Source organism: Megascapheus bottae, chromosome 17, assembly GCF_031878675.1.
Source record: "Megascapheus bottae isolate mThoBot1 chromosome 17, mThoBot2.hap1, whole genome shotgun sequence".
Taxonomy (NCBI): Eukaryota; Metazoa; Chordata; class Mammalia; order Rodentia; family Geomyidae; genus Megascapheus; species Megascapheus bottae.
In genome coordinates, this window is record NC_143525.1 from 452,162 (window position 1) to 474,058 (window position 21,897).

The window sequence follows — 21,897 nt, forward strand, 5'->3', positions numbered from 1 at the left end:
TTTTTATTTTTATTTTTGCCAGTCCTGGGCCATGAACTCAGGGCCTGAGCACTGTCCTTGGGCTTTCTCAAGGCTAGAGCTCTATCACTTGAGCCACAGCATCACTTCCGGCTTTTTTCTATGTCTGTGGTACCAAGGAATCAAACCCTGGTCCTCGTGCATACTAGGCAAGCACTCTACCACTAGGCTAAACTCCCAGCCAAACCTCAGTATCTTATATTCCTGTTAAGTTAGCAGCCTTTTGCTAGATTCAGAAATTACACACATTTGTGTACCAAATGGACCAGAGGCATTTTCCTCTCACCTTGGCACTCTAGTCTCAATCTCAGATCTCACTATTCTAAACAGAAAGACAAGGCTCTCCGTTCAAGCCCCTGCCTCAGGACACATACATTCCAAAGAGTTTCTTTTAAAAAAACCTGAAAAATATTAGGATTTATCTGAGAGACTATAATCTATCTATCTATCTGTCTGTCTGTCTGTCTGTCTGTCTGTATGTGTACGTGTGTGTTGACCCAGGGGATTAAGCTGACTGGACTCTGATCCTGAGCTCTTTTGCTCAAGGCTAGTGCTCTATACCACTAGAACCATAGCCCTATTTCTGATATGCTGCTGGTGGTGGTTAAATGGAGATAAGAGTTTCATAGAGTTTTCTGCAGCTAAGATTAACAAGCATAAGCCACTGTACCTAGTGGTATTATTACTTATTTTTACTTACTTATTTATTTATTTATTTTTTGCCAGTCATGGGCTTGAGCTCAGGGCCTGAGCACTGTCCTTGGACTTTCTCAAGGCTAGAGCTCTACCACTTGAGCCTCAGCACTATTTCTGGCTTTTTTCTATGTATGTGGTACTGAGGAATTGAACCTGGGTCTTCGTGCATGCTAGGCAAGCACTCTACCACTAGGCCAAACTCCTGGCCCCTACTTATTTATTTTTATCTTGCAAAATATTGTCATTGTTATTATAAAGGTGATGCACAGAGGGCTTATAGTTTCACAAATCAGCTTTGGACAGTGACATGCTGTCCTTCATTCTTCTCCGGTGTTTCCCTCCCATGCCCACCCATACTTAACATATGGTTCATTTTCAATACAGTATTATTTTTGTGTTTGTGCCAACCTGAGACTTAAACTTAGGGCCTGGGCACTGTTCCTGAGTTGTTTATTGTTGTTGTTGATGTTATTGTGAAGAAAGAAGAAAAGAAAAATTCACTTATAAGATACAAAATTTGGGACTGGGAGTTTGGCCTAGTGGTAAGAGTGCTTGCCTAACATGCATGAAGACCTGGGTTCGATTCCTCAGCACCCCACATACATAGAAAAAGCCAGAAGTGGTGCTATGGCTCAAGTGCTAGAGTGCTAGCCTTGAGAAAGCCCAAGGACAGTGCTCAGGCCCTGAGCTCAAGCCACAGGACTGGCAAAAAAAAAAAAAAAAGAGAGACAAAACTTTATTACAAAGCATAAAGAATATTTGCATATTAAAGGCATTGTTACAAAGAAAACTAACTTTAATATGAATGTTCAAGTTTCCTCTTTGTAGAATACAAAGACACTTTGGAGACCATATGTAGTTACAAACAATACTATTTATTTGATTCTGCTCTATGTCACTGTATAGAAATATAGTGGGAAGTATCAATTTCTACACATTGGGGACTGGTTGGTATTTCTCTCCCAATAGATGAGAAAGCAGGTTCTAATTTTCTTCAGTGAGCACACCATCTGATTTCAGCTGGGCTTTCCTTATGCTCTCCAAGTTCAACTGTTGGTATTTTCTTTTAAAAAAGCCACACTGAAATAAGGGAAGAGAAAGACCAATTACAGATCTAAAATACCTGTCTGTTTCACAAAACAGTTTGCTGCCTAAATAAATACCCCCAGAATCCTCTGCTCTCATACTTCTTCCTATCTCCTCTGAGTCTCTCCCTGAATATCAGTCCTTACAGATCCTTCTTCACAGCTGCAATTATTGGTGTTTATTTCACGATCAGAGCTAATCTCCCACCTTCCTCTGATCCCTCTCCAGGGTTCAGAGCACTTGAACTCTTTTCCAGAGCACTTAACCCATTCTGCACACTCATAGATTTCTAGCTGTATTTGATGTAATCCTATTCAAGAATACTCAGTACAGCCTGCCCTGCTAGGACAGAATGAGTTCAAGCAAGAACTCCTACCCCAGAACTCAGGATCTAGAAGGGCAATAATTACCATTCCCTTTGACAACTGGCACTACTGAAAGGCTTTCAGAAGGGAGCTGTCTCACAGGACAAGCACATAACCCAACTAGAAGAATCCAGGATCTCTATGCTCAGTTTTCAAGGAAGAATGAATGAGAGAGAAGTGAAAAATGGGGACTAGCACCCTGGGAAGGGGAGTGGCATGTGCTCCAGAAGAGACATGACCTCCAGGTACTTTTCAACTAGGCTAGAGGGAAAAGCAAAGACTTGGGGGCAGAGAAGGACAGAGGTTGAAGAATAGAGGATCTTGAATAGCAGTAAAAATAGTTTGGACACTGGCACAGAAGACAAGAAAAAAATTTCTTTTAATTTTTTGTCAGTCCTGGCACTTGAACTCAGGGCCTAGACACTGTCCTTGAGCTTTCTCAAGGCTGGTGCACTACCACCTGAGCCACAGCACCACTTGCAGTTTTTTTCTATGTATGTAATACTGAGGAATTAAAACTCAATGCATGCTAGGCAAGCACCCTACCACTAGGCCACACTCTGAGACCAAGGAAAGAATTTTAAAAGGGGAAGGAGAAAGAGGCCTGTATTTTTTTATTTTTGTTTTTTTTAATGGTTGATTATCCTTTATTTGTAAATTTGTTAGGTCTACGAATACTATGTAACTTATACTTAGCTTTTTACTTAGCCATTTCTAGACAAGTAATGTTTACATTTCTACCCCCAAAGAGGCCTGTTTTAACCAGTTCTATCTGTCTGTTTTGCCTACAGCATGGTATCATGGATAAAGCAAGAGAGAAAAGTGGCCACAAGTCTAGAATAGCTGCTCTAGGTCCAGAGTTGGTCAACTAGAGGGTGCTAGGCCCAATCCCATAGCCCAATTCTCTTACCCTTTAAGAACACAACTGACCTTGAACAGGATCGCTATAATTACTAACAAAACCAGAAGACCACCAACACTGCTGCCAATGATGAGAGGCAAAGAACGAAGTTCCTCGCTGTTTAGGAAGATGACAGTGATCTAGACAAGGCAAAAAAGATCGCTTGATCCATCAGGTAAAAGAGCAGGGGGAAATCCACATTATTTTATTGCTGGTCATGGGGCTTGAACTCAGGGCCTGGGAACTGTCCCTGAGCTCTTCAACTCAAAGCTAGTGCTCTACCACTTTGAGCCACATAACACCACTTCTGGTTTGATGGTGGTTTATTGAAGATAAAGAGTCTCATGGACTTTCATACCCAGGCTGGCTTTAAATTGTAATCCTCAGATCTTACCCTCCTGAGTTGCTAGGATTATAGGCACGAGCTACTGGCACCTGGCCCCACATTATTATTATTATTATTATTACTACTACTACTATTACTATTATTATTATGCCAGTCCTGGGGCTTGAACTCAAGGCCTAAGCACTATCCTTGAGCTTTCTCAAGGCCAGTGCTCTACCACTTGCACCACAGCACCACTTCCGGCTTTTTATGTGTAAGTGGTACTGAGGAATTGAACCTAGGGCTTTGTGCATGCTACTCAAGCACTCTACCACTAGACCACACGCCAAGCCCCCTACATTATTTTAAAAAGTAAAATATGAGGGCCGGGAGTGTGGCCTAGTGATAGAGTGCTTGCCTAGCATGTACGAAGACCCCAGTTTGATTCATTGGTACCACATACATTAAAAAAAAAAAAAAGCTGGAAGTGGTGCTGTGGCTCTAGTGGTAGAGGACTAGCCTTGAAAAAGCCCAAGGACAGTGCTCATGCCCTGAGTTCAAGCCCCAGGACTGGCCAAAAAAAAAAAAAAATTGAGACCTTGGCAACATATTGTGTATTGATCGAAACTGAAGAGATTGTAGGGGGGAAAAAAACCAGCACATTTGCTTATGCAGCAGCATTTTGGGTAGCCTAAAATCACTTAATGACCAAAATAGTTTATAGGAAAACTATTCTAGTGTCTTATCTAGAAAAGTCAGCTTGACAGGAGAGTGTGACCTTGTGAGAAAGATGTTCAACTCTCTGACAGAAGGTTCACTGGCAGCAAAGACAGGATCTACATCCAGCTGTGCCCTTGTATGTTCTTGAGCCTCATTATCATTAGCTTCAAAGTAGTGACATATGTAAGTGATGTTCAGGTATTATCCAATTCAAATCTGAAAGAGTTTTTGTTGTGTTTTGTTCTTATGCTTACATTTGGGGCTTGGAACCAAACTGGTTCCATGGTTCAAATGGTAGGGTGATAGCCTTAGGTAATAAAGCTCAGGACAGGGTCCAGGCTCTGAGTTCAAGCCCCAAGACCAGCTCCAAAAAACAAACAAAAACCTATTAATTTCCCCAAGTCTTCTCCTTCTCCCCAAAGTCTCCTCAAAGACACTTTAAAATGCAAGTTCTCCCACAAAGTGCTCTCAAACTACCACGGCAGCAAGAAAGGGAGAGTCAGGACATAGGATATACTGCGGGTAACAAACACTATTTATGGACAACACGAAAGCCAGTGTGTGAGAGAGTTATCAGGAGTCATCAGGAAGCTGCCTCCTCTGGCAACAACTCGAGGGAGAGCCAGTTCACACTAACAAGATGCAAAGGGCAAAAGGGTACCTGAATTTTCAGCCTCATACTTGGCTTTTGTTTTTTTTTTGCTCAAGGCTAGTGTTCTTGTACTTGGGCCACTATTCTACTTCCTAAAATCCAAAATTTTTTGAGTATGAAATTGGCATTTGAGAAGTTTTAGATTTTGATGGATGTCCTTTTTTTTTTTTTTTGTGGTTTGTTGGTACTTAAACTCTGTGCCTGGGTGTTGTCTTTGAGCTCTTCAGCTTAAGGCTACTGCCCCACCCCTGGAGCCACAGTGCCATTTCCAGCTTTCTGGTGGTTAACTGGAGATAAGTCTCCTGGACTTTAGTGCCCAGGCTGGCACTAAGGTGAGCCACCACACCAGGCTCAATTTTTGCATTGAGAATGCTCAACCAAGTCTGTTGCCATGGCTCATGCCTGTAATCCTAGCTACTCAGGAGGCTGAGATCTGAGGATCAAGGTTCAAAGCCAGCCCGGGCACAAAAGGACCTGAGACTCTTATCTCCAATTCACCTCTAGAAATGGGAAGTGGGGCTTGGCCCACGGGTAGGGTGGTAGCCTTGAGCTGAAGAGCTCAGGGACAGTGCACAGATAGAATTCAAGCCCTCTGACCGCGCCCCCCCCCCCCAAAAAAAGAATGTTCAACCAGGTCCGGCAGTCCTAGTGTAGAATGCTTGCCCAGCATGCATAAAGATGGTACCACATATATAGAAAAAGCCCTAAGTAGTGCTGTGGCTCAAGTGGTACAGCTCTAGCCTTGAGGAAAGCCCAAGAACTATGTTCAGGCCCTGAGTTCAAGCCCCAGGACTGTCAAAAAAATAGAAATTAAAGCTTTAGTAAATGGAAATAATACATATAAGAAGCAATCAAGAGTAACTCCTTTTAGAAAGGGAATTGGGAGTGTGGGAATGGGGGGGGAGTAAAGAAGCCATTTTTTCCTTTAATAATTGGATTTAATAATACTATACTCTTTTTTGCTGGTCCTGGGGCTTGAACTCAGGGCATGAGCACTGTCCTTGGACTTTTCTCAAGGCTAGAACTCTACCACTTGAGCCATAGCACCACTTTCAGCTTTTTTCTATGTATGTGGTACCTAGGAATTAAACCCAGGTCTTCGTGCATGCTAGGCAAGCACTCTACCACTGGGCCAAATTCCCAGCCTAATACTATACTTTCTGTTTTTAATTCAAGACAGTGCAATAATGAGATACTTCTATTTTGTTTGGAGGTGTGGCTCTAATGGCAGAGCTCCAGCCTTGAGTGATAAAGCTAAGGGACAGCACCCAGGCCCTGAGTTCAAGCCCCAGTGCCAGCACAAAACAATAAAATCAATTAACTAATGTATACTAACAAATGTTTTATCGTTCAGAAAATAAAATACTTCCTAAGCATTTTCACAGTATTTCCAAGAGGAAGAATATACTTGTGTTGATTCTAGACCCTTATTCTAAGGAGAGCTCTTCAGTACGTTCAGTTCACCTCATTTCAATGTTAGGAAATTATGGTAGCAGTTCAAGGTCTCACAGCAGTTGGTGACAGAGCAAAGATCAGAAGTGATAAGAAGCTGTTTTTCTGTACAGAGCCCCTAAAGGTGGGCACAGTTTTCCCAGGGTACTCCCCAGAAACCAGCCTGGAATTACCTTTGTTCTATGGTTTTCTGCATTTAGTCCCTCATATAGAGACTTGTTGAAAGATATTTCACCAAAGATCTGTAGTTCAGCTGCATCTCTTAACTACAAGACAAGAAAAGAGGAAACAAAATATTTTTTAGACATGGATTCACTGTTTCTGAATAGTACTTATCATCTTCCTTTCTTTCTTCTTCTTCTTCTTCTTCTTTTTTTTTTTTTTTTTTTTTTGCCAGTCCTAGGCTTGAGCTCAGGTCCTGAGCATTGTCCTTGGACTTTCTCAAGGCTAGAGCTCTACCACTTGAGCCTCAGTATGACTTCTGGCTTTTTTCTACGTATGTACCGAGGAAACAAACCCAGGTCTTGGTGCATGCTAGACAAGCACTCTATCTAGCCCACCATCGTTCCTTTGAAAGGTATTTTTTCTTCAATATTTGTGAGTCTTGTTAATGGTCTCAGCACCCACATTATTACTCAAAACAAGAACTCTGAAGTTATTCCTCATTTCTTTTCCTTTATCCCCATCCCTTAGCTTTTTCCCTAAAGGCTGCTGCTCTATCGATTGGCTACAACTCCATTTCAACCCTTTTTTAGGTGGGGAAGGCATAATTAGTTAGAGATAGGAGTTTCACAGACTGTCCTGCTGGATTCAAGTTGTAATCCTCAGAACTCAGCCTCCTAAGTGGCTAGAATTATAGGCATGAGTCATTCCTATCTAGATCTTGACAATTTTTAAAAAATATTCTTTCTAGCTGGGTGCCAGTGGCTCACACTTAAAACCCTTAGCTACTCAGGAGGCTAAGATATGAGGATCATGCATATGAGGATAAGATATGAGGATCCAGCCCGGGCAGGAAAGCCCATGAGACTCTCACCTCGAATTAACCACCCCAAAATCCTGAAGTGGTGCTATAGCTCTAAGTAGTAGAATACTAGCCTTGAGGAAAAGAGCTCAGGGACAGCACCCTGAATTCAAGCCCCAGGACTGGCACAAAAAAGAAAGGAAAGGGAAAGAAATACAAGGAGAGAAAGGAAGAAAGAAAGAAAGAAAGTAAGAAAGAAAGGCAGGAAGGAAAGAAGGGTGGGGAAAGGTAATGCAAAGAACTTATAAGTACAATTTGATAATGTACATTCATTTCAGTTCAAATTATTAAAAAAAAACAATAAATCTGTGTTACCATTATTGAAATAGTCTTTTTTCCAGTCCTGGGGCTTGAACTCAGGGCCTGAGCATTCTCAAGGCTAATGCCCTACCAACTGAGCCACAGCACCGCTTTCAGATTTTTCTGTGTGATACCAAGGAATTGAACTCAGAGCTTCATGCATGCTAAGCAAGCACTCTGCCTAAGGGGTGTGTGTGTGTGTGTGTGTGTGTGTGCAAAACACCATGAATAATGTAGTATAAATTTTTAAAAATGGTTCAGGAGCTAGGCCTAGTGGCCTGTCTCCTAAACCCCTTTTTGCTCAAGGCTAATGCTCTCCCACTTGAGCCACACTACTTCCAGCTTTTTCAGTGATTAATTGGAGATAAGAGTTTCAGCCCCCTGCAGTGGTAATCTTACGCACACAATGCTTGCATATTATAAACACAGTAATTATGCAATTGTTTTTCTTAGTCACAGGAGTTTCTGGCTTTTGTGAAGTTTAGAAACAAAAGTAGGGGGGTAGGGGGAGGGAAATGGGGACCAAGACATGAGAAAGGGTATCAATGTATGTGAATTAATGCACCTCCTATCTGGCAAATATAATGTAACCCTTCTATTAATTACAATAAAAATATATGAAAAAAAAACAAAAGTAGGCTACCATACCTACTTTGAAGTATAGTTTTTGAAAGTTTTATGACTTTTACTACAAAATCCATAGATTCATGTTCATATTTTAAGAAAAAGAGGACCGGGAGTTTGACCTACTGGTAGAGTGCTTGCCTAGCATGCACGAAAACCCAGGTTCAATTCCTTGGTACCACATACATAGAAGAAAAAAAAAGCTGGAAGTGGTGCTGAGGCTCAAGTGGTAGAGCTCTAGCCTTGAGAAAGTCCAAGGACAGTGCTCAGGCCCTGAGCTCAAGCCTAGGACTGGAAAAAAAAAAAAAAAAGAAAGAAAGGCTTAGAGCATGCCCTAATGGTAGAGTGCTTGCCTAGCATGCATGAAGCCCTGGGTTCATTCCTCAGTACAGAAACACAGAAAAGGCTGGAAGTGGTGCTGTGGCTCAAGTGGTAGAGTACTAGCCTAGACAGTGCCCAGGCCCTGAGTTCAAGCCCCAGGACTGGCAAACAAGCAAACAATTTTAAGTACTCTGGCCCTGAATTCAAGCCCCAGGAAGAGCATACACACATATACACAGGCATAAATAAATATAAATACATAAAATAAATATATAGGAGAGAAAAATGAGTATTAAAAAAAAAAAAGCTTGGGGCAGGAAATGTAGCTTAGTGCTAGAGTGCTTGCCTAGCATGCATGAGGCCCTGGGTTCAACTTCCTGGTACTACAAAAACAAAAATAAATAAAAATTAATTGTAAAACATTTTTTAGGAAATAACTCTATTGCTGGAAGTGGTGTTGTGGCGCAAGTGGCAGAACACTCACCTTGAGAAAGCCCAAGGACAGTGTCCACGCCCTGAGGCCAAGCCCCAGGATTGGCAAAAAATAAAAAATAAAAAAAAAGGAAGAATATAAAAAACAAAAGATAAAATGAGCTGGGTGTCAGTAAGCTCATGCCTGTAATCCTAGCTATTCAGGAGGCTGAAATCTCAGGATAAAGGTTGAAGCCAGCATAGGCAGAAAAGTTCATGAGACTCTTATGTACAATTAACCACCAGAAAACCAGAGCTGGAGCTTTGGCTCAAAGTGGTAGAGGGGTTAGGCTTAAGAAAAGCTCAGGGACAGTACCCAGACCCTGAGTTCAAACCCCATGACCACCACCAACAAAAGATAAAGCTAATGAACTAACAGGGTGGTGTTTTGCGGATCGTGAGGAAAACATGGATTTCAGTCTATGGCACTGCTTTCTAGGCAGGCGCCTGGCTTAATATTTGCGGGCACCATCTCACGGGTAGCTATCAAGTGAAGAATTATTTGTAGAAGTTAGAGAAAAGCAGAGGCAATGAAAGCAGGTGCAAGGTTACTGCAATAGCCCCAGCAAAAGATGGTGAGGGCAGGAGAGATGGAGGGAGGAGAAGGCCACTGGAATAGATATGGGCAGGCAAAATGGGGAGGCGTGGCAGGAAATGTGTGTTTCCTAATGTGGACTGGGACTAAGCTGCCTACTGAGCAGCCTTGGTGAGTGGCGAGGGAGAGGCTGGGGCAGCTGGGCCACGGGGTCTCACATGAGAGGCCAGAGCCCTGGATGATCAAATACCTGCTTGGCACGACCCGAGGAGATCTCTGCAGCCACAGTTACATTTTCCTTCTCTGACCTGATGGCACAGCTCACTAAATGCCATTGTTCCACGCGCTGGAAAGACAGGAAAAGGGAGTTAAGCTGACCCTGCTCCATTTTCCCACCCCCTGAAGCCGGGCCTCCAGGCTTGTCTGGAGTTTTGAACTTTTAGGACTAACATGTAGGGTGTGTGCAGTTTGTGACGCCACGAAGGGGCTGGGTGGACCTGGCCAGCAGTCCCGGGGCAGAGGGTGTTTCCCCGCCAGCCCGCCCGTCCCCCGACGTCCCCCGCCCGCGGGGTGGCGGGCTCACCCGGGCCGCGCCGCTCCGGCTCGCGCACGCGCGCTCCTGGCTCTGCGCGCACTCCGTGAGCTCCTGAAACAGACACCATTCAGTCCGTGCCCAGCACGCCCCGCGAGCGCCCCCCGGCGGCCCCGGCGGACCGCGCGAGCCGGGACCGGGCCGGGAAGGCTGCGCCGCCGGAGGCGGGGGCGCGCGCCCCGCCGCAAGTCTCGCGGTGTTTGCGTTTGAACCGTTCGGCGGGCGCGGGCCATGGCTGTGTCGTTCCGGACGCGGGGGAGCCGGTTGTTCCGCACGTACGGGGCCGGGGGCGGCGGGAGGCCGCGGCAGCGGCCGTGCGAGGCGGTCGTGCGCTGGTTCTCGCCGCAGGACCGGGGACGCTTCTTCAGCAGCGCCAGCAGCGGTGCGTCCTCCCCGTCCGTCGCCTCCGACGATCCCGACGACCCCGACTTCCGCGGCAGCCCGGCAACGCGGCCCCGCAAGCGGCAGGCTCGGCCGCGGCGCACGGTGACCGCCCGGCCGCGGTGCCCGAGGCTGCGAGCGCGGCCGCCGCAGAAATGCAGCACCCCGTGCGGCCCGCGCCGCCTGCCGCCCTTCCCCAGCCCCAGCCCCGGCCTTCCGGACGCCAGCGCCTCTCTGTTCAGCTCGCCGGCCCCGTCCGCTTCCCCGGGCTCGCCGGGTGCGGCCCCGCGCGGCCGCCGCCTCCCCGCGCCCCCCCGGCCTCGGGAGTCGGACACAGCCGGAGACGGCGGCCTCCAGGAGACCTGCGGAGCGCGCGGCGGCGTCCGGTCGGCCCTCTTCAGCCCCACGGACTCGCCGGGAAGCCTGGAGGACACCAAGGGCGGGCCTGCGGCGGAGGACGCGGAGGGGCCTCGGGAGCGGCAGCGGAAGCCAGAGAGACTGAAGGCCCCGAGCGCCGGTAAGAGCCGGGACGAAGACCCGAACCCCCGAGAAGAGACCGTGGACGGCCCAGGGGCCGGAAGCTGCCGGGGACTTAATTCACCTGGGGACGTCGACAGGCCTGTAAGAGCCGGGCCAGCCCAGAAAAGGAAACATCAAGACGCGGTGGACCAGACTGAAAACGGCCAAAAGATGGGAAGAGATTCATTCCCCAGCTCTTGGGCCAAAACCAGGGCCACCTTGAATCTCCACAAGAAGAAAGTTGTGACGGATGTGTCGGAGGTATGCAGCAGCCACACCTGTAACAGTTCTCTCTCTGCCTCCCTCCTGTCAGAGTGTTCAAACCCTTCCATCATGAACAGAACAAATAGTATTCTTTCCTCTTGGCATTCCTCTTCTATGCATTTGCTAAGTCCCTTAAGGACTGTACAAGTTCCGGACAGAAAAGCATCTCATGCTGAAAAGATTTATGGGGAATGCAATCAGGAAGGTCCTATCCCCTTTAGTTCTTGCTTTCCCACAGAAAAACTGGAACAGTGTGAGAAGATTGGGGAAGGGGTGTTTGGTGAGGTGTTTCAAACTATGGCTGGCCACACACCTGCAGCCCTAAAAATCATTGCCATTGAAGGATCAAATTTGGTGAATGGATCACCTCAGAAAACCTTTGAGGAGATCCTGCCGGAAATTATCATCTCCAAAGAGTTAAGCCTCTTGTCTGAGGACGCATGCAACCGTACAGAAGGCTTTATTGGGTTGAACTCAGTGCACTGTGTCCAGGGGACTTACCCTCCCTTGCTCCTCAAGGCCTGGGATCACTATAACTCAACCAAAGGGTCTCAGAATGATAGACCTGACATTTTTGAGAAAGACCAACTCTTCATTGTACTGGAATTTGAGTTTGGTGGCATGGACTTAGAGCAAATGAGAACCAAGTTGTCCTCCCTTGTTACTGCAAAGAGCATTTTACACCAGATCACAGCCTCCCTTGCAGTGGCAGAGACATCACTGCACTTTGAGCACCGGGACTTGCACTGGGGGAATGTGCTCATAAAGAAGACCAACCGCAAGGAACTCCAGTACACCCTCAATGGAAAGACAAGCACTATCCCCACCCACGGATTGCAAGTCAGCATAATTGACTACACCCTGTCCCGCGTGGAGCAGGGCGGGATTGTGGTTTTCTGTGACATTTCCAGAGATGAAGATCTATTTACTGGTGAAGGTGACTACCAGTTTGAGATCTACAGGCTCATGAGGAGGGAGACTAACAACTGCTGGGATGAGTATCACCCTTACAACAATGTCCTCTGGCTGCATTACCTCACAGACAAGATTCTGAATCATATGACCTTTAAGTCTAAATGTAAAACCCCTGCCATAAAGCAAATGAAGAAGAAGCTCCAACATTTCTACAGCACAGCGCTGAACTTCAGATCTGCCACCGACCTGCTCTGCCAGCATAGTCTGTTTCAGTAAGCCAGTTACTGCTTACTGCCTCAAACAGAGCGACCCTGGTCTTGAAGCCTTTGGTGGTATTTATCAGTCCCTGTCCCCAATGTCAGGGTGGAAACTGAAATGTTTGTTGTTGTTAACAAATGTTCTTTAAAACTATAAGAATAAGTAAGTCCTTTTCCTAGTTGTCCTCAGAGTCCATCTGTAAGTTGCATATTTTTGTTTTTGAACCTTGATCCTTTATGTAGTCTGAGCAAAAATGCAAACAATAATCAGGAAAAGCGCCCAGGCATCAGCTGTTAGGCTAAGTTGCTGCTTTAGGTATTAGGCTGCCTTTGGGGACTGGATACAGATAGATGGAAAGCACAGAGGCTGTAGGAAAGACCAAGAAAGACTAGAGGGAGCGAAAAGAAAGACAATTTATAGAGGGAAATGTGAGAAATGTTTTTCAAGTCCTTTTATCACATAATGCAGAATTTCAATTTTCAAAAGGGAAATAAATGTTTTCATGGCCACTAATAATGTTGGAATTTTTGCTTCTTATCAGAGAGAAGAAAAGTAATTCTGCTTCAAGAGCTGAATGAGCAATGCTCCTTCTGTTTTCCCATTTTTGTTGTTGCTGTTGTTGGTTAATTGTTTGACATAGGGTTTTACTATGTAGCCTAGAGTAGCCTTGAACTCATGATCTGCCTGCCTCAGCCAGCCTTCTGAGTGATGGGATTATAGTCATGCCCAGCTATTAATCTCATTTCCCCCCCAAAGTTCTAATTTTTATTGAGATCTTTATATACACTAGAAAGAAATGTGATCATCACTTTTACATACCTGAGTTTTTGTCACATTTTTCACTCTTAGAATCTGAAGACCTTGCAATTTAATTGGAACACAAATTTGCAAGTAGAATTTGGCTCCAAAGACATTTTCTCCGTGTATCTATCAAATGAAATTAGAGCAAGAGAGTAAGTACAGTGTTATACACCTGTGACCCCAGTACTCAGGTCACTAAGGCAGGAGATCATGAGTTCAAGGCCAGCCTGAGATCCTAAGATGCTTCAAACAGGGAGGAAAAAGAGGAAGGAAAAGTGACAGCTAGTGTTGCTTTGCAATAAGCACTAAGCACTCACACTGAAAAGGAATTCTCGGTATTCAGAAAGCCCCAGGCTTGTGTTCATGTATATCACTGATGGTCTGCAATTGAGAGGAAATAAAATAAGCTTAAAAGTCCCCTTCTCTTTTCCAATGAACTTGAATGTTTCCAGCTGTATATACTAGGATAGAGGTAAAAAAGGAATTGAAACTGAATGTCAGTTTAAAATGGGTGTAAGGTGGTTGGGGTGAGGTAGACTATTCTGTCTAGTTGGGCTGGTTTGTTTCTAGTGCTCACTGGTTTGTTTCTAATGGTTCTACCCATACTACCACATCTGTTCCCTCTTGTAGAAAACTAGTTGATTTACTTTGTTTTGTTTTGTTTTGTTGCTGGTCCTGGGGCTTGAACTTGGGCAAGGGTACTATTCCTAAGCATCAGTGCTTAAGGCTATCACTCTACCATTTGAGCTACAGCTCCACATTCAGCTTTTGTGTGTGTGGTTAATTAGAGGTAAGAGTCTCATGGACTTTTCTGCCTGGCTGGCATTGAACCACAATCCTCAGATCTCAGCCTTCTGAGCCTAACTTGGATTACAGGCATGAGCCCCCAGTGCCTGGCCTGGCAATGCTCTTTTAGATGATCACTATGGGTGCCTAGAACTCAAACTGTAGTGTCCTAGATCACTGTCAGATGCCTCTGGTAGAAGACAGGATGCTGTCTCACCTTGCCGGCAGATCCATCACAAGAGGCCTGAAGGTGAGGTCCTGTGTGAGGAGTAACACCGGCGTCAGCCCCTTTGGGGTCCTTACCTGGGGAGAACAGCAGTGAAGGCATGCCGGAACTGAAGACTGTGCCTCTCTGTGGCCAAAGACCTTTCCTCAGAACTGGGGATGAGAATGTTAGTTTAGAGCATGATCACTTTGTACTCAATGCTGTAACCCTAGTGTCCCAAGGTGGGGTTGTGGGGTTAGATGATAAAGTCTCTTGGCAAAATATTCCCCCTCACCCCTTCTCCCAAAAAAATTGGCTAGGAAACCATCCTTAAAGATTTTTTTTGGGGGGGGGCCGGGAGTTTGGCCTAGCGGTTAAAGTGCTTGCCTAGCATGCACAAAGACCCGGGTTCGATTCCTCGGTATCCCACATACACAACCAAGCCGGAAGTGGCAGAGACGAGACACAACCAAACCGGAAAAGTGGCAGAGACAAGACTGCGACGGCGACAGAGAGCGAAAGAAGCAAGCTGAGCTGAAGTGAACAGAGTCCAACCGAGTGGTGGCCAGAGCGAGCGGGCCGGAGCGAGCGGGGCCTGAGCTGGAGGGGGAACCTAGCTGGGCCGGAGCGAGCGGGGCCAGAAAGAGAAGAGAAGGGGGCCAAAAAAAAAAAAAAATTTTTCTTTCTTTTTTCTTTTTTTTTTTTTTTACCAGTCCTGGTCTTGAATTCAGGGCCTGGGCACTGTCCTTGGATACTTTATGTAGTTTTTAGTTTTGGGTTTTGTGTGGGGTTTTTTTGCCAGTCTTGGGCCTTGAACTTAGGTCCTGGGCACTGTCCAAGGATTTTCTGAAGGCTAGAGCTCTACCACTTGAGCCACAGCACCATTTCTGGCTTTTTGCTATGTATGTGGTACTGAGGACTCAAACCCTGGTCTTCGTGTATGATAGGCAAGCACTCTACCACTAGGCTAAACTCCCAGCCCCTGTAGTTTTTTTTTGGTTTTTTGGTTTTTTGGCTCTGGGCATCAAACCTAGAACATTGCATTTGATAGGCAAGCACTTTGCCACTGAGCTATACTCTAGCCCTGTCCTTGGACACTTTTTTGCTCCAGACTAGTGCTCTGCCACTTGAGCCACAGCACCACTTCTGGCTTTTTCGGTGTATGTGGGGACCAAGGAATGGAACCCAGGGCTAAGTGGATGCTAGGTGAGCACTCTACCAACTAGGCCACGCTCCGAGCCCTTGAGAAATACTTTTTAAGGCCCAGAATTCAAGCCCCACAACCAGCAAAAAAAAGAAAGAAAGAAAAAAATATTTTTTAAACTTTACTATTATTTTTTACTGGTCCTACACCTTGAACTCAGGTCCTGGGTGCCATCCTTGACTAGACTATTCTGTCTAGTTTGGCTGGTTTGTTTCTAATGTTTCTACCCATACTACCACATCTGTTGCCTCTTGTGGAAAACTAGTTGATTTGTTTTGTTGCTGCTCCTGTGGCTTGAACTCTCCCCCCAACCCCTTAATCACTCTCATTCTCTGTTATCATTTGAGCCACATCTCCATTTCTGGCTTTTTTGGTAGTTTATTAAAAATGAGTCTCGTAGACTTTCCTGCCTGGGCTTCAAACTACAGTCCTCAAACCTCAGCCTCCTGAGTAGCTAGGATTATAGGTATAAGCCTCAACATTGCTATAATTGTTATAATTCTTTGTTGTGGAGTAGCCCTGTATATTGTATAATGGTAGTAGCATCTTTGGTCTCTGCCCACTAGATGCCAGTAGTACCTCCTAAGTTATAGCAATCAAAACTGTCTCCACACACATTGCCTCGAGGGAGCAGAATCATCCCAATACAGACCTCCTTCCTGACACCATACAACATCCTACCCTTAGACAAGAAGGATGACAATTCCCAAGTTAAAACCATAACTAGGAATCTTTGATAGCTGAGCACTGGTGACTCATGCCTATAATTCTATCCTCAAGAGGCTGAGATCTGAAGATCATGGTTTGAAGCCAGCTCAGGCAGACAAATCTGAGTAACTCAACCCTGCTCTCCTGCTTTGGGGTTATAACAGCAGTCATGTCATGTATGTTATTCCAAAATAACAACATAGTGACATAGGTACTACTTACTTGGAGATGGTCACAGTGATGTCTGCTGTCCTGTTTGGAAAGGGGAAGGCATTCTCCTCTAGCTGCCAAACTATGGAGGCATTTGCCTGTTTTAAAGGGGGAAATGGTCACTTAGTCCCATTCACAATGCAATGCTTACTAACTAAGCAGAGCCAGGGAAAGTGTTAATTCTACACATGACAGCATCCCATACTCCATTTCTATAATTTCAAGTAAGCGCCGGGTGCAAATGCAGAGGAAGGTCGGCAGTCAGCCCTTTGCTGCTGCAGATCATTTGATCTGATGCCTTTCCACACTTGCCTATGCCTGATAAGCCATTACTTTATGAATGTATTTTGGGAAACTTCCCCCTCCCCTCTTTCAGAGCCATCCTAGCAGTGCCAGGCACTGTGTGTGTACTGGCTAAAGAGAAGGGCAGTGGCCACTGCTGAAAGACCACATTGGGGCTCAGGTGGATGAGCACTGACAGACTCACAGTTGACTTCTTGAGTAGGGGGTAGCCAATCTTGCAGTTCATAACCAGTGTAGAAGCAAGTGGCACTGGGTCATCACACTGAATATCTGGAGAGAGAGGCTGTTAACACAGAAGGAGATGCTATTCTCAAGACGCTAAAGAGGAATTTAGTAATCATTTACTGATTGTCTACATGCCAGGTTTTCTGGCAGGAGCCAGGGACACACTAAGGCAGCCTGGGACCTGGTCTTCCTAACAAGCTGGGCAGGAGAGCTCAATGGGAGACCACTAAAGAGATGTTTTGGTTGGTTTTGTGCCTATGGTGGGGCTTGAATACAGGGGCCACTTTAGCCACTGCTCTACTTGCAGCTTGTTTTTTTGGTGGTTAATTGGAGATAAGAGTCTCATGAACTTTCCTGCCTGGGCTGGCTTCAAACCACCATCCTCAGATCTCAGCCTCCTGAGAAGCTAGTATTATAGGTATGAGCTACCAGTGCCTGGCTGAACTAAGGTTTAGACATAAGGCCTAGGGCCATTCAGTGACAGTGGCAGAGAGCAGAAATGGCAGGAAATTGGTTCTAGCTAGTCCTCACAGGAGAAGGACTTGTTACCTTGGCACTGGACTGTGGACTAATGTTCTGTTTACCTTAAGCATGTATATAAGATGGAAACTCAATCTGCTTGTCAAAGGGACTTAGCTCACATAGCCTAGGACTGACCCCTAGGGGCAACACTAGTTCCAACAGAGTGAGGTTTACTGAGGCACTGCAATGAGAAAAACTGTGGCATATCTCATCCAATAAAGGAAAAATCATATTAAAGGATTCTAGGAATGGATGGAGTTTGATTAAGCATGAGTAAAGCTGTTTTAATAGCTTCCAAGCAAAACTGGGCTGTGTAAAGGAGTCAGGACAGGCCTGTATTGTGGAATGGTCCATTTCCCATGCAGAAAGCTGTGTCCAGAACAGTTTATCTAAAGCTCTGTTTCTTTTTTCTTTTTTTATGCCAGTCCTAGGACTTGAACTCAGGGCCTGGGCATTGTCTCTGAGCTTTCTCAAGGCCTTGAGCCACGACACCACTTCTGGTCTCTTCTGTGTATTTGGCATTGAGGAATGAAACCCAGGGCTTCATTCATGCTAAGCAAGCACTCTACCCACTAAGCCACATTCCCAGCCCTGTGCCTTAGTTTATCCAGGCAACAGTGAGATATCATCATCTGAGGATGGTGGTTCAAAGCCAGTCCAGGCAGAAAAGTCCATGAGACTCATCTCCAGTTGATCAAAAAGCTAAAAATGGAGCAGTGGCCTGAGTGGTAGAGCACTAGCTTAAAAGCTAAGGGACCTAGATAGGCCCTAAATTCAAGCCACAGCACCAGCACCAAAAAAAAAAAAAAAAAAAAAGGCAAAACAAACAGGTATGCAGCTAGGACACATGAGGACTTGATTCCAAAGCTGCTATCACCCTTACCTTCTGTATCTTCTTAAACTGTAAGTTTCTGGGGTAACTCAAAGCCATGCTCGTCATGAAAGAGTCTTCCCCAAAGTTCGTTAGGCTGATGTTCATGGTGAGCTCTTTGGTGAGCCCCACCACCAGCTCCTGCCTGTCCAGATGAAGATAAAAGCATCACCTGTCTATGCAGTCTACGTTTCAGGATAGTAGGATAATGTGTGTACGCACATACCACACACACACAGCAGTCTTGGAGCTTGAACTGTTCCTGAGGTTTATTTTACTCAAGGCTAGTACTCCTGACTTTTTGTTGGTTAATTGTAGAGGAGTCTCTTGGACATTCCTCCCCTGGCTGGCTTTGAACCTCCATCTTCACATCTTAGCCTCCTGTGTAGCTAGGATTATAAGCATGAGCCACCAGTGCCCAGCTAGGGTAGCATATTCTTAACTTCTTAGATAAGCTGCCTGAAGGCTCCTTTTTTATATGTGTGGTACTGATATTTGACCTCGGGACCTCCCATTCCTAGACTGATGCTCTACTATGCAAGCACACCTCCAACCCTGTTTTTTTGTTTGATTGTTTTGCTGTGTTTTGAGATGAGTTTCAAGAACTTTACTGCCCAGGCAGACCTCAAAACAATCTTTCCTGTTCAAGCGTCCAAAGTAGCAAAGATTTAAGGTGTGAACCATCCATGCCCCGCTTAAAGGAAGCCTTCAGAGCTTACATCTTCTTCCCCTCAACAGAAGCACATATCTAGATACTGAACCCACCCCAGTTGCTAGATGAGATTACAATATACACCATTTAATGCTTATCATATGCCAAACACCGTGTGTCATATGTGTAATCCCCATAATAACCCTATAAAAGAGTTCTGTTACTCTATTTTATAGAAGAGAAAACAAGCCAAGAGAGGCCAGTTTACCTGAGGTATAGTAGCTGCCAAAGGAAGTTACAAAATTTCAATCTAAGCCAGGCATTGATGATTTATGTTTGTAATCCTCACTACTCAGGAGGCCGAGATCTGAAGATTGAAGTTTAAAGCCAACCCAGGCAGAAAAGTCCATGAAACTATATCCAATTAATCAAAAAAACAGAAATATATGTGTGGCTCAAGTGGTAGAATAAAGAGACAGCACCCAGGACCCTGAGTGAGAGACAGAAAGGGGGAAAGGAAGGATGCAAGAAAAGACAAAAAGGAAAGAACAAGGATTGACTCAGTCCAGATTTTGTAAGTTCTCTGTGATCCTAGACAAGGTTCTCTATGACACAAATGTATCTGTTCCACAAAGGTTTTTGGAGCCCTGCCTATGCCAGCTGCTCTGCTCTCCAGCACTGAGCAGAGCACCCAAGACACAGCTCACAGCTCTGCCTTTGTCTCAGGGAGCCCTCTGTCTTGGCCCCAGCTTTCCCACTCACTAAATCACTCAGGCTCTTTCAATTCAAACACTACTGTGTAAGCCCATGAGTCTGTTCAGGCTGGAGAAGAGAAACCTTTGGAATATATGAGAACTTCCCCCTTCCTGCCAAGAGACTTAAGTAGTTGAGATCTATAGGACAATATAGTATCAGCACAATGAAAAAAAAAAGTTTAGTTTTCTGAGACAGGGTCTTGCTATATAGGCAGCACTGGAACTCTCCATCCTCCTGCTCAGCCTTCTCTTTGTTGGTTTTGTTTTGTTTTACCAGTCCCGGGGCTTGAACTCGGCATGAGCACTGTCATTGGGCTTTTTCAAGGCTAGAGGCCTACTACTTGAGTCACAGCACTACTGGCTTTTTCTATGTATGTGGTACCAAAGAATTGAACCTGGGTCTTTGTGCATGCTTGATAAGCACTCTACCACTAGGCCAAACTCCTGGTCTCTCTATGTTGGTATTATAAGCATGCGCTACTACCCCAAACAAGGAAACATTTTAGCCATTTGAAATGTCTGAAGATGGCCAGGCACACACTTATAATTCTAATACTCGGGCATCTGAGGATCTGAGAATTGAGGTCCAGACTCAGTCTAGGCAGATAAATCCAAAAGATTCTTCTCCAATTAATCAGTTAGAAGCCAGAGGCAGAAGTGTGGCTCAAGTCGTACAGTACCAGCCTTGAGCAAGAAAGTCAAGCAGAAGCACAATGCCCTGAGTTGAAGCCCCAGAACTGGCTCAATTTAAAAATTTTTTCCATATATTTTTATTGTAATTGATAGAAGGGCTCATTATATTCACCAGATAGAAGGTGCATTACTTCACAAACATTGATACCCTTTCTCATGTCTTGGTCTCTATTTCCCTCCCCCCAATTTTTTAATTTTTTAAAAAATATTTTGCCAGTCTTGAGGCTTGAACTTGGGGCCAGGACATTGTCCTTGAGCTTTCTCAAAATTATCACTTGCCACTTGAGCCACAGCATTACTTCTGGCTTATTCTGTGTATGTGGTACCAAAGAATCGAACCAGGGCTTTGTGCATGTTAGGCAAGCACTCTACTTCTAAGCCACACTTCCGGCCCTATTTTTTTTTTTTTTTTGCCAATCCTGGGGACTGAACTCAGTTCCTGAGCACTGTCCTTGGGCTTTCCTCAAGACTAGTGCTTTACCACTTGAGCTACAGCATCACTTTTGGCTTTTCTATGTAAGTGGTACCGAGGAATGGAACCCAGGCCTTTGTGCATGCTAGACAAGCACTCTACCACTAGGCCAAACTCCCGGCCCGAATTTTTTTAAGGTCTACAGATGGAATATGAAAATCTGGGAAGTAATGTGGCATGTCTTTTGTTACTGTTTTGTTGTGCTTTTATTTTATCACAACTGGAATTGGTTGAGGGAAAGATAGAGGCAGGACCTTCTGTAGAAATTCATGAGCACGATGATAGATACATGGCTGCAGTAAGACAGCAGTAGTAGAGATATAAGCAGGGGGTAAAATCAGAGATAATAAGGCTGAGAGAGCAGAGAAAGGTAGGGAGGAGAAGGAAGGGGACATAGAGGACTTAAGGTCAAATTTGGGGGCTGGGACCAATTGCTCATATTTGTACTCCTAGCTACTCAAGAGGCTGAGATCTGATGGTCATGGTTTGAGGCCACCCCCAGCAGGAAGGCCCGTGGGACTCATTTCTGGTTAATCACCAAAAAAGCTGAAGTGGTAGAGTGAGCAGAAGTTCAGGGACAGTACCCAGGCCCTGACTACAAGCCCCAGGGCCGGTATGCACACACAACAAAAGGACACATTTGGAGTGAGTTTGAATGATCCAAGGTGTTTTCACTGAGGACAACACAAGAAGGAGACCCCAGGATGGAGGGAGATGAAGTCAGTATGAGATATGAGCAGAGGTACCTACAAGATGAAATAGTACTGAATATTGGTTCTACTGTTCTAGATTCCAGAAAGATCTGGGCATCACCAGAATATGGGATGGAGTTTCTTAATCTGAATGGCAGTTTCAGAAGGACTTAGGACACAAGCATGTATGGATGTACATGTGATCTCCTAGGGAGAGGGACTGTATTCATTAGATCCATGGCTGCAAGTCAAAGACAGCTGCATGCTATTAGGCTCAGGAATACTTTGGAAATAGAAGATAATGCTTGTTGTGTCCACTAGAGGGCAATGCAGGATAAACTGTGCTTCATTTCACAGGGAACTGGCTAAGGGTAGTTAT

The 21,897-nt window shown here is 45.3% G+C and overlaps 2 protein-coding genes across 2 annotated transcripts in view; one reads left to right on the top strand and one right to left on the bottom strand.

Annotated features, from left to right (window-relative positions):
• Positions 1–1,570: 1,570 nt before the first annotated feature.
• The window catches only part of Itgae (integrin subunit alpha E), a 56,284-nt gene continuing 35,957 nt past the window's right edge, over positions 1,571–21,897 (bottom strand). Inside the window, exons 21-32 of the mRNA XM_090351463.1 lie at positions 18,267–18,399; positions 16,821–16,919; positions 16,346–16,431; positions 14,310–14,384; positions 13,538–13,601; positions 13,239–13,346; positions 10,074–10,136; positions 9,741–9,836; positions 7,631–7,633; positions 6,389–6,481; positions 3,096–3,206; positions 1,571–1,794 (exon numbers count right to left, since the gene is read on the bottom strand). Of these exons, the coding sequence (XP_090207589.1) occupies positions 1,699–1,794; positions 3,096–3,206; positions 6,389–6,481; positions 7,631–7,633; positions 9,741–9,836; positions 10,074–10,136; positions 13,239–13,346; positions 13,538–13,601; positions 14,310–14,384; positions 16,346–16,431; positions 16,821–16,919; positions 18,267–18,399 (1,027 nt within the window). The 3' untranslated portion in view covers positions 1,571–1,698. The remainder of the gene's footprint in view (positions 1,795–3,095; positions 3,207–6,388; positions 6,482–7,630; positions 7,634–9,740; positions 9,837–10,073; positions 10,137–13,238; positions 13,347–13,537; positions 13,602–14,309; positions 14,385–16,345; positions 16,432–16,820; positions 16,920–18,266; positions 18,400–21,897) is intronic.
• Haspin (histone H3 associated protein kinase) lies at positions 10,033–12,585 on the top strand. The gene has a single exon (XM_090349328.1). The coding sequence runs from the start codon at positions 10,314–10,316 to the stop codon at positions 12,435–12,437; it is 2,124 nt and encodes a 707-aa protein (XP_090205454.1). The 5' UTR covers positions 10,033–10,313; the 3' UTR covers positions 12,438–12,585.

Coding starts and splice junctions, on each gene's coding strand:
- Haspin (XM_090349328.1), top strand. CDS start 10,314: ATGGCTGTGTCGTTCCGGACGCGGGGGAGCCGGTTGTTCCGCACGTAC.